The sequence below is a fragment of the Erigeron canadensis genome, chromosome 9 (assembly GCF_010389155.1).
Source record: "Erigeron canadensis isolate Cc75 chromosome 9, C_canadensis_v1, whole genome shotgun sequence".
Lineage (NCBI taxonomy): Eukaryota > Viridiplantae > Streptophyta > Magnoliopsida > Asterales > Asteraceae > Erigeron > Erigeron canadensis.
The window spans coordinates 14,405,205-14,417,531 of record NC_057769.1 but is presented as its reverse complement, the minus strand read 5'-3'; the positions used below and the strand labels follow the sequence as shown (position 1 = coordinate 14,417,531).

General features: G+C 34.2%; 1 protein-coding gene across 4 annotated transcripts; it reads right to left on the bottom strand.

Annotated features, from left to right (window-relative positions):
* Positions 1–2,469: 2,469 nt before the first annotated feature.
* LOC122582492 (alpha,alpha-trehalose-phosphate synthase [UDP-forming] 1-like) lies at positions 2,470–10,668 on the bottom strand. 4 transcript variants are annotated; one of them, XM_043754891.1, is made up of 18 exons: positions 10,341–10,668; positions 9,470–9,567; positions 8,821–9,209; positions 8,303–8,417; positions 8,091–8,192; positions 7,345–7,495; positions 6,799–6,887; positions 6,669–6,717; positions 6,466–6,566; positions 5,807–5,994; positions 5,061–5,178; positions 4,741–4,914; positions 4,399–4,518; positions 3,955–4,042; positions 3,743–3,873; positions 3,297–3,395; positions 2,748–2,811; positions 2,470–2,666 (listed from the first exon to the last, which is right to left on the bottom strand). In XM_043754891.1, the coding sequence occupies exons 1-18, from the start codon at positions 10,666–10,668 to the stop codon at positions 2,470–2,472; spliced, it is 2,601 nt and encodes an 866-aa protein (XP_043610826.1). The 4 variants fall into 4 exon arrangements, with proteins under 4 accessions (XP_043610826.1, XP_043610827.1, XP_043610825.1 ...); XM_043754892.1 differs by having other exon boundaries at positions 2,470–2,627; positions 2,775–2,811; XM_043754890.1 differs by having other exon boundaries at positions 2,470–2,811.
* Positions 10,669–12,327: the final 1,659 nt, after the last annotated feature.

Sequence of the window (12,327 nt, the reverse complement as noted above, 5' to 3'; positions counted from 1 at the left end):
TTTGTTTTTAATTAATTTTGTTGTCAAACTTTGATCATTACTTTTGGAAATTATGCTTTCTTTTCGGTTTCTAGTTTCCACTTTTAGAACCTTAATTATAATTGGCGGGTTGTATCCAGAAACTATTTCAAACCTCGTGATCGAGCTTATCTGCCTCTTTAGTTCAAGCCGGAAATCGATATATTCCTTAACAATATATAATATGCTATTAAAATAGGGAAATGCTAAATACAGCCCTAGGGGTGCATAAAAAAACTTGTACCTTCCATATTAAAAGTCCGCTCCCTGATTTTCATGATAAATGTACAAACAATTTATGCATCTTAACAGCAAACCCCATTAAAATACTACAATGCTCATTAGGTGATGCCGTCGTACTTTTCTTTGGGCAAAGGATAGATTTTCACTCTAAACAACACAATCAAATAAACCAAAAATGTTTAGTTTTTAATGAAAATTTCTATCCTTTAAACCTTAACAAATCAAAGGGATCAGAGAGATCATCAAAGTGCCTACTGTTATGTAACTTTTGTCATGACCCCTCCCCTGGTTCTCTGTGCTACATACTACGTACTACTCCGTGTATTACAACAATTATCATATAATAGGTCAAGTTGCATTGTGTTTTGTTTCCTGTACATCAGTATGACTTGTAAAATAATTTATTATAAAAAAAACTCTATAATACAAATTATAGTGATGTTTGGGATGTAAGCTCTCTCACCTCTCTGTTACGCAGAGGTCATGAGGTCGATATCTACTCATACAACAACACCGCCACCCAATTTCATCAAATGCGGGAATATGGGGACATTAATTATAGATAGTTATGCTTCCACCCGGAACAGAGAGACTACTTCCAGGAGATCTCTTGCTCTTATATAATATTATAATTGGAATGTAAGCTATCTGCAGACCAAAATAACTTCCATAAAACAAAATTATTACTTAACAGAATATTTTGATCAATAATTAGTACAACGTATCTTTACCAAAACAGATGTTTCTTTGCATCATAGACGACAACAGAACCTGTTGAGAACGATGTATGTGGACAACATCTCTATGTAGTACAACAAAATAGGTACATTAATTTACATTGACAAAAATATTCTGTTTATCAATAGCTTCAACATTATGTTGTTGATCGTTAACAAGCATTGGCTAGTCAGTGCCACATTAATCATAGTGAATTCAACATTATGAACCAATTAAAGGTGGCGGCTGATTAGGTGAGACAGAAAAAGGCACGCCACTCTTTTTACTTTCATTGCCATCGCCTAATTTTCTCAACCGTTGGCCATCATTCCTTAATTTCCTCATGTTTGTTTCAGTGGTGGGTGACTTTGTAGCTGTATACCCATCAATATTACTTCCATCTTAAATCGGATGATCAAGCACTTGTGGTTAATTACCAGAAGAAAAGTAACTCCCAATGCCGTCTTCCACGGGTTTTGGGTCCCAATACCGTCTTCGACGGTGTATGGGGGAGGTTGATATGTAGACAGCCTTACCCCTACCAAAGGTGAGAGGTTGCTTTCAGGTTCTATCATAGGTAGAAAAAGACCTCCAGCCTTGCTGGGCATAGCCCTTATCTGATCCCTAAATCGGATGATCACCCAAAAAAACCTCCTTAGAACCTACAGCAGTAGGTTTTTTCAAAAAAAACTTTCAAAAAAACCTTGTTTGAAAATTATAAAAACAAGTGTTTATAAGCTTTCAGTTGTATTTTTGCATAAAGAGTTGACACCATAACAATAAAAGTTTATATATGATCAAAATTCAAATAGGTTTATAGTTTTCATACACAAACAAAAAAGACTTGAAGGTACGGAATCAAGGTAATTAAGCTTCTTAGCAAGAACACCACCACCCCTTTTAGCTTGAAAGATTAACCTTATATGTTTTGCTGAGATGTTGTGAAAGAGTGATACCTTGTTATTGGTGTGGGTCAGAATGAAAATTTTAAGTTTCTATTTATAGCACAAGGAAGAAAGGTGGTGTTGGCGTTAATGACGTGAGCATCAAGCTTTAGAGATCATAAAGGTTTAGTATATGCTAGTAAGTTAATTAAGAAGATACCATATAACTAAGTAAATCAAGCTTTCTAAGAAGCAATTGATCCATTGAATTGCTGGTGTATACATTGCTTAGCTTAACTAAGCTAAAGAGCATAGACATTGTATAAGGGTTGTCATGAAAACATTACACACCTGTTATCAGTTAACCTATATATGAATATCATAATTTAAGGACATCATCATGGTAAGATGAAAGGATATATAAAAACTCGACGGGAAAAAAAAAACTAAGAAAAATGTTTTAAGTGGAAATTAAGTTCATAGTACTTCCATATTTGTGCTACCACATTTGAGCCTCATAATATGAAATATGGATGCAACACAGGCTAAAGAGCAAAATCTATCTCGGTATCTACCATAAGCTCTAAGTTGAAGATCTACCATTGCCTCAACTAGCTAAACTCATATCCGACATCCGTTTCAAGAGGGATACAACATCAGCCGATGAATTTAACAGATACCTGGCGCTGGAACGCTTTCTTTTAACAGCACAAGAGAAGTAATGGTTACTATTGAGATCGAGTATTGATGGCGCACTACTATTCACATACCCATCCCCATTGCTAGTAATATCATCATTACTGTCTGAAGCTGAAAATGGATTGGCTTTTTTAATGCTTAATCCCCCAGATCCGTTGCGATCTAAAGATAATCCATTAACTGGACTTGATAAGCTTGTTCTCACTGGAGTTGGAGGTTCTGGCTCAAAAAAAGTGTAGACATCCTCGTCCTGAACCAAAAAAGTGTAAATACCTTTAGAATGCAAATTTATTTATGCCACCGAACAATATGCCTGATCACGCTACACTAGATTTATATAATTATACTGTATCTCTTGTAACAGTCATTAATTGCAAAACACACAATCAATGAATTTGCTCTTGTGCCTATCGGTTGGTTCTAATACTTCTTTGCATTTGATCTGTGGCAATATTATAAGTTGAAAAACAAACTTCATGATAACAAGACACTTGTGGTAGGCTGCTTCTTATGAATTTAAAGAGGTGAATCATTCTTATTAAAAAGCAGGTTTCAAAGTTATTCAAAGAGTGTTTGTGGAAACTTCGTATGGCTGGTCCAACTTTTAAATTCACAATGCGAACATAGGTATGAAAACAGAAAGTACATTCCTAGAAATCTTAACCTAGTATTTCTGTGGTGTTCCCTATAAATATACAATAAAAATAAATATGTAAAAGGGTAAAAGACTCATACCTTTGGAAGGAAATGACCAACACACAAGACGTAGTCAATGGGTTCCTTCATGTCGTTGTAATGTATGACTTGTCCTAATATGCGTTTGATCCCAGCACCCTATAAAGATTTGGAGAAGAGAGGTTTAAAACGTTAACATGCTACAATGGATCGAAATGTAGAGACAGCAACTTTGATTCTTGTTATTTCTAATATGTCAAACACGTAAAGTAAACTTTAATTGTAAAGAGAAACGAGTCAAATGGATTTAATGGGTCAACATTAATCAATAACTTACATTTGATGCATAAAATCTTTGGTGTTCATGAAAAATAAGAGTTTCTTAAAAAATAATTATTAATTTTTAAGATGCATGTTTTGCACTTTTGGGCCAACCCAACTTGACCAGAACCCTTTTGATTTCTTATCCAACCTGCCCAGTTTTCCAGTTTTAAGAAATAACGAACCTTGGTGACTCCATTTGCGCGAACCTCAACGGACCTCCCCCCTTGAACAACTTCTACCGATGCATTTGATATGGGTCCGGTCCACAAGTGTTGCAACATGTCTTTAGCTTGAAGCCTCCCAAACTCAATATCTGTCATCCATAATGTCATCATAATGTGGAAATTGAGTTAATAAAAGTAAAGAAAGGATATGAAATAGGTACCATAGCAACCTGCGTGCTTGTAATTCCAAACCAATGATGTCTCACGAAGCTCAAAGCAAGACTGTGGTGTTCTTTCAGTGAAATACTCAAAGACATGCTGAAAGGCATCGATTATATAGCGGTTATCAGCAGAGATAGTACGTTTGTATGCAGTAACAGGTAATTAGAAAAAATGGGCCAGTCTGGATGGATGGAAACTGATGCATAGCTATAGATGATGCATTCAGTTGGTTGACACATAACACTTATTTTTCAAGACTTAGATCATCAAAAGTATTTTTATGTGTCGAATATAAATAGCATTTTATCTGGATTTAAGATACTAGTTTTCACATAACCAAATTGACCCATTTATGAGTAGTTGGATCAGAACGGCTACGTCTACACTAGAGATATCTTTTTTCAGTGTATGCATATCAAAGAAGAAAAGAAAAAATCAATGGATAATCATACCTTAACACTGTCAACCCAATCCATGTGTACGTCTGGCAAGTTTCTGATCCATTTCTTGTTTGGTGTTCTTAGAAACACACCATGTTCAGCACCCAACCATATACTGAATTCGCCAAAGTTCTGCATAGTACGTCATCGTGATTTTATTTTGTAACTATGTGAAAGTCTAACGGCATTGGTAGACAATATAGTGACAGTCATGGAGGGATTGATGGGGAGTTATATAGCTAGAGCCTAGAGGTGTATTGATAATATAATGTCACAGATCAAATAATGTTCAGTCTCGAGAAAACAAAGTGCGATTGATTTTCTGGCCATACCACGGATTAAGAATCAAACTACCTTATCAAGGATGGAATGGTGGCATCCACTTAGGACAACAACTGTGGTCTTTGGATCTTCACACAACTTCTTTAAGGCTTTTTTTGCTTCTGGGTGAAGTCTTGGTTCCATTTCTTTAAACTGATCAACCCTTCTATCACACTCCACAGGTTCCGTCAGCGTTGCATTAAAACCCTGCCACATCAGTAACAAATTGAAGTCATGCAATAAAAATCTAACAAGCATAACAACAAGCTATGAATCGTTTTACAAAGATTTGACAAAAGGATGTTGAAATTTAAACAGCCCAAAATATATAGAGAGCTTAACAAACATCATACCAAAATGAGTAAACGGTTGTTGGAATCCAAATAACGCCCGACTGCCTCTTCCGTTTGAAGTACAGGTGGAATCTGTCTGATCCTCAATTGGGCTTCCACAATTGTATCATTGAGTTCACTACAGTTACAAGAGTAGGCATTGAGACCAATTTCCAAATTTAAGCTATCAAGATAATAGGCTTTGATATTTGGGTCAACCGAGTTGGGCGCAGATTAGTTTGACCCCCAACAACTTGTTCAAGTTTAAGATATCTTTACTGATGATCAATAATTTAAAAATTATTACTAAAGAATCTATTCTTTAAACTAAAAATGATTGAGGAAGTTACATCAACCATTTTAAACACATGTTGGACAACTGCTAACCCATTTGACTTTTACCAAATCTTCTTATTTTACCCTTTGACCTTTCAGTTATAAAATATAGACCCACAGACTCCATGTATAGATAATTAGGATAACATAATATTTTAAACAAGAACAAATTGCATATAAAGGATAATACTTTGAAGCAATTTTCCATTCATATACCTTCAATGTCAACTGTTTATAGTCCACACTTTCAAAAACACTTATCAAGTCCGAGTGTATATTGATTATATAAGGTGCTGACATAGAATAACTAGTTGTCTAAACCATAAAATTTTGCAAAATGAAATTGTGGACAATAAAATATTAAGTATTGAAGTATCAATCATAACCGAAGAATACATCAAATATATGAAATAAAACTTGAAAATATGTACCTAACAAAAGTTTCAGCCCATTCTTGAGATGTATGAGTAGTGACATGCATGAAGTTATGGTGGTGTCGTTTTTCCCTCTCCTCAGCAGGCATGTTCAAAGCATAAGCAATTGAAGAAGCCACTTCGGTTATGTTCCATGGGTTAACCAAAAGAGCCCCTGCGCCGAGAGACTGTGCTGCCCCTGCAAACTATGTATGTGAAACATGCACATTAATATCTACATCCCACGATAAATTAATTTGCTCATTAGATATCTGTCAAGAAACAAAAGTACAAACATCTTCACATAAATTTTGTTACCAGGGTAGCAAAAAAAAAAAAACTTTTTTAATTTAATGCAATAGTGAGAGTGCATGTTTGTAACAACTTATATCGAAACACTAATATGATCAGTGTTGAGAGAGCATGAGGTGGCAGTCTTGACCTATTATTTATGAATGGGTCAATTTGGAGCTGATATAATTATTGTAATAAAACTGCTTTTATGACTAAAATGAACTCAAGTGTTTGTGACAAAACCCAAACTGATTGACATGGCCAGCTCACCCATACAAAAACTGATCCTTGAAACTTAGCATATTTGGACTCATTTCAAAACCCACCCATCTTGCCACTCTGAACGACTTTACCGACATTTGGTATCATAGGAAGAAATATACCTCGCTTAAGATTAAAACTCCCTTTTTTGAAGCTTGGCAAGCCACAAATTCGTAACTCACAAGATTCATTCCATCCCTTAGTGACGTAATAAGAGCCACATCTATCCAATAGACAACAAATATCAGATTAATAAAAATAAACATAATATATAACAACAAATATGACTAAACAACAAATATATAACATGGGAGTGAAACAATACCAGTAATGGCATATAGTGCACATAATCCATAAAAGTCAAGAGACCGATCCTGTACAAACAAAAAATAATTGCTTGCATGAGTTTAAACTTATCAGCAAGTTTTGTTTCGATGAACAGAAGATTGACAAACCAGATGATGAATTGGAACAGTTGTAAGGCTCCCAAATCTTCCATTTATTCGGCCAACGATTTCATGAACTTGACAAGTAAGCTTTTGATCTGTTTAAAAAACATCAGAGGACATAATGAAAAGAGTAAGAACTAATTCTAGCACCATGATTTATAACTTGATCTGTAACTAGAAGTAGAAAAAGCACAGGTTGGTTAACTGGTCAAAGTAGATCATATTAAATTGGATTGACCACCAATCACGTTTTTGTCTGTTTTTCGTATTTGTATGACAAATTACTGAATTACTTCTAAATACTAGAATTAAAGAGTTTCAAGTTATTAATACAACCTAGGAAGTTGTATGCCTTAAAAATTAACTTTGGACGACTTTGAAGGTTTTTTGACCCATTAGACCAGTTAAACTTTTTGCTAAAATATTTGTTTTGACCCGCTCGACATATACCACTGCCAAAATAGTCTAATTCATAAAATAAATAGCTTGAAGTTGACATGTGTCAATCAGTGAAAATGAAATAATCAATGCGTCAAACTATTGAAAGCTTACACTCAGGGACATCAGTCCTTGTTGGCACGGCAATCTGGAGCAATACTACTTTGTCATGCCAATCCGGATTATCTTCTAGGAACTTTTCGAATGCCAAAATCTTTTGTGGAATTCCCTTAATCATGTCAAGGCGATCCACTCCTAACATTACCTAATCATTTAAAACTAAGTTACAATTCCTTGCTGCTTGTGTAGAGAAGCACTTTACCAGACCTAGTTGCATATTTCATTCACTAGAACTCACCTTGTGTTTAGGGAGAATTTGGATCTGAATTCTGAATCTGACTAATTAATACTCAAATTAATGGGTGTGTTACAAATCTAATTATTCAAGGACTAATAAATAAACTGACCAAAACCGACATTCTTATATATTGTAAAAATATTCATACTTGCAATATGATAATTTTGTTTTCATCAACAGTAAAGTTATTGTTTAGCAGTTTATTATTTCCTTTAAATTTAGTATGTAAATCCAATAATGATGTGTTTGAAATAGTATTAATGAAAATTTGGTTAAAAGATAGGAAAAATAAACACTTTGAATATATCTGATAAAATCATTTTTGTTGCAGCATTATATAAAACTCATTATTTGCCCCCCTATATAATCTAGTACTCCTAATCAGAATCCCTTTATGCAAAATAAGATAGTTCAATGTTCAATAATACAATAAGATTATTCAACTCTAAAAATGATGAAATATTTTATTCGATTCCGTAGACAGGGATAGATTTTGATTTACCTTTCGGCCTGCAAATCGCTCCTTTAGTTCTTTTATATGATCTTGGACTTGAGGAAGTTGAATAGCTCGTATGAACCTTCCAGGATCTATCCCAATAGGAAACTGCAGTTAAAAGTCATGAAACAAATGTTTAGCATCTTCATGGTGACAAAAAAAATCATTTTGTAAAATAGGACTCTACAGAAAAATCCGTGATCAGATAGAAACAATACCGCAGCAACACGAGTAAGCTTCCCTTGATCTTCTACTCCTTCAGGAGTACCCTCCAGTCCAAGAATTCGAGTGCATGCACTCACAAAGTGCCTTGCATAATCATAAGTGTGGAAGCTGACACATAGCAAGTGTTAGCAAATTTGACTAATTAATTCGGGTTGTATTTTATCTCTAACTAGTGAAACATATTAAATAAAATGGTTTATAAGGATCTAAGTCAAGCGGGTCAAAAATCACCCAAACTATAGTTTTTATTTCAGGGGCACAAAACTCCCTATATCATTTAGCTAGAAATTATTGATTACCATCAATATACTTTTAACTTATGTGATCATATTTGGCGCACTAATGTGTAAAATACACTTTAATTGTTTTGAACAAAAACGTGACTCGGGTCAAAAAGACCTGACCTGTTTTGATTATCCTTAATAATCACCTGTTTTGACCCGTTACCAACCCACTCAACCAGCTCATTTTTCTACAGCTACAAGAAATGTTTCCGGATAATAGTATGTACCCAACTAGATCAGCTACAAGAACAGCTCTTAGCAGCTCGGATCGAGATGGCAGTGTCCTATGAATTTCAGATGAAGGGAATGGAGTGTGAAGAAACCAACCAACTTTCATCTTGCTGTTATGCTCTTTAAGACATTTTGGAAGAAACATTAGATGGTAATCGTGACACCATATGATGTCCCCTTCCATATAATGCTCATTCACTACATCAGCAAACATTTGATTGGCTTTTTTGTAAGCATCGAATTGTGATTGGAAACTACGTGTGGTAGCTAGCCGGTCCTCTTGAGGCAGACCAAGATAATGGAAGAGGGGCCATAAGATATTGTTGCAATATCCGTTGTAATAGAGATTAACAAGTTCTTCATCAAGAAAAACCGGGATGCACCTCTGCATATCAATTTTTTCTTAGTAACAAAACGACATTTGTAATTATGATTTAACCATATTTCATGTGTTTTTATGATGTGCATTTTAGAACTTGACTATCTTATGAATTTCTATTTTACATCTGTTTCTTTTGAAAGTCATTTGATGATTGCCACAACAAAAGTTATATTTTTCTTAACAGTGGAGTATATGTTTCCAATTATTAATTATATTTTGAAAAAGAACGTCTAGTGAACATTCGTTATAGATTGGTGGCCAACCTTTTCAGCAAGTGCTTCAGTTAGTGATTTCTGTCCGATCTCATCAGGTACATTTACTCCGGCCCATCCAATCCATCTGGTTTCAAATTCCGTTATGCCTTTAACAAAAATTGCTTCTCCATTAGAACATGAAATAAATCTTTTAAACATGCAGAAAGTAGAAATTGCAAAAAATAGCTAGGTACTAATACTCTAGTTCTAAAACCATTGTACATTTCGGTAATAATAATTTGGGTAACTTTAAAAAACATGGTAGAATGACTTTTATAGCAGTATTCAACTTTTAATAGTTTACAACGAATCCAGTGACCGAATCAAGGAGCAAGTTGCTGACAATATAGATTACGACTTTGACCCATTTTGCTAACAATAGGTTATATGAGTGGCATATTATCCCAAACAGGTCAAATAGGTCGAAGGTCACACATGGTATTTTCGAGTGCAAAACCAAATTAGGAAAGAAATGCTCGTGAGTGGGCCCGAACCAAACTGTCATATTTGGACCCATATTAAGAAAAGTGTTAGCTACATGCATGAACGGTCATTGGTCACTTTGGTGTGTTGGTTTTTATGAATCTATTCCTTCATACAAATCTTTTGTAGGTTTAGTTACTACCTTTGGTGTTTCTATGCAAAAAATAGTTCCTTATCAGATTAGAAAGAATTTCATGAGGACTCAGATCTGCAAAAACTGGTAAACAACATGGACGTTTAATGTAATTAAAACTCATTCCATTTACCCAACCTGCCTATTTGGCCACCTCTACCAATTATCTATATTACTGACAATGTATAGAGGTACGACTTCATATTTGATTTTGTATATGATAGTAAAATAAAGTGCATTGCAAGAAGAAAGTGAAGGCCTTACCCAAAAGTGCGCTGACTAATCCGCCAACACTCATTTCAAGTTGCCATGATGTCTCGCCCTTTCTAGTAGCAGAAACTGGAAGACGATTGGCTACCACTATTAACCTTTGTCTTGTAGTTGGAGGTCGAATCCATAATCCTTCTTCAACAGGAAACTTTTCAGTTCCTCGTTGGCAATTCCCATTCCCATGTATACTATCCGCACCTCCATTTTCATGAACATCTTCATTCTGAGACTTAACAGATTTCCGTAACTCTCTTTCCTTTATAAGTCTTTCGAGCCTTGTCCTAAGTACAGCTGAAGTGTGATTGTAGTCATCTGTCTGCATATCCAACTTTTGCAGCTCATCCTGCAATCGAGGATTTTGTTTTGTGTTTGAAATCAGATAGTAATTCAACGTAGCGTAATCAATAGTGACAAACTTAGACATTGTTAGCCTATAGAAATCCTACTTCAAAAAAAGAAAATATATACATATAATGCTAATGCTAAAACAAATATTTTGCTTGATATTTGAACACAAATTGTTATGATCCACTAATAGTTTTTTACCATTCAAATCAAGGGATTATGCTTTAGCTAATTTATTAATTAGTTAAGCAATCTATGTACTACAGTATTATCAAGTTATACGAGCAAAGTATCAAGATAATGAATAACAAACAAATACGAAAAGGAGCCACAACGAATTCAAAACGTAGAATGCAGTAAGAGAAGTGTGTTTTAGTACTCCAGATCTTACTTCTCTCGGTGTAGAGATGGTTGCACTAAGAGAACAAACTTTTCGTATTTTAACATAGGGTTTAAGCCATAAAATATCAATGTGGTTTCCAATTGTTCACAGATGCACATTGTACTTTTTATGTACAACGATCCACATTAAAACCTTCAAATTTTGTACAAAAACGGTCATTATGTGACCAATGACCTGATAATTACCTATGCACAAAGATAATCAAAAGCTAGCTTAAGGAAACGAAAACTAAAATCTTATCATAAGATTAGACATTCAAATTCAAAAGTTTTGCCATCAGAAAAAATCATGTTAATCACCAAAAGTAGTAATCATATTCTTTGATCACTATGAATCAAATTACTATATTTGTTATTACTATAAACTAAACAAGATTAACTTTAAGAGTAGCTAGCTAGTAATGTGTAAAGATTAACATTAATTAGGGTGACAATCTTGATAAAATTACAAATTAAACTACTTTGTTCAATGTATATATAGTACTATAGCAGTAGTATCAAGTTCAAACATTAACAAGAACCTAAGGAATTAACAATTAACAAATCAAATGTGGTTTTTTCATTGTTTGAAAAAGTGTTTAAAATAATTATTACCAAATCGTGTTGAAGAATACCAATCTCTTCGAATGATCTGGTGTTCTTCATCATCTGTGTGTGCGGTGAAAACAAAAACCCTAGCTAGGACAATGTTGGTGGTTGTTGATACTCAAAATTATTACATTATACGTGTATGTATATATCCATATATATAGAGATAGATGATGTATATGTGGGAACATGTATGTATACGGGAAGAAGATCACGTCAGTATAGTTAGCTTATTTAGCCGATTTTCTATAATAACTACTATAAATATGAAGCGGTGATCGGCAATGTGTATATGTGTATTATAGAAACAAGATATATATAAATTAAGGAAATGCAATAAGTTACGTATATGTTATGGTGATATATTTGTAGTTGAAGTCTTATGCATACATAGATTTTAGATTTTATTATTATTCATTCTATTCTATAGGTAGATATAGATAGCCATGCAGAACACGCATGGAACACAATTGGGCTTACTCGTTACTCGTATATTCACTAGGCTAGAAGATATTAATCAATTCATCAATGTTTTGGGCTCTTGGACGGGACATCAAACCGGTAGATATATAGCTACTACTGTTCAGGTCCGTCCAATGGACGAGTAGTCTTAAGCTATATAAATCTTATAATAATTGTGAATAAA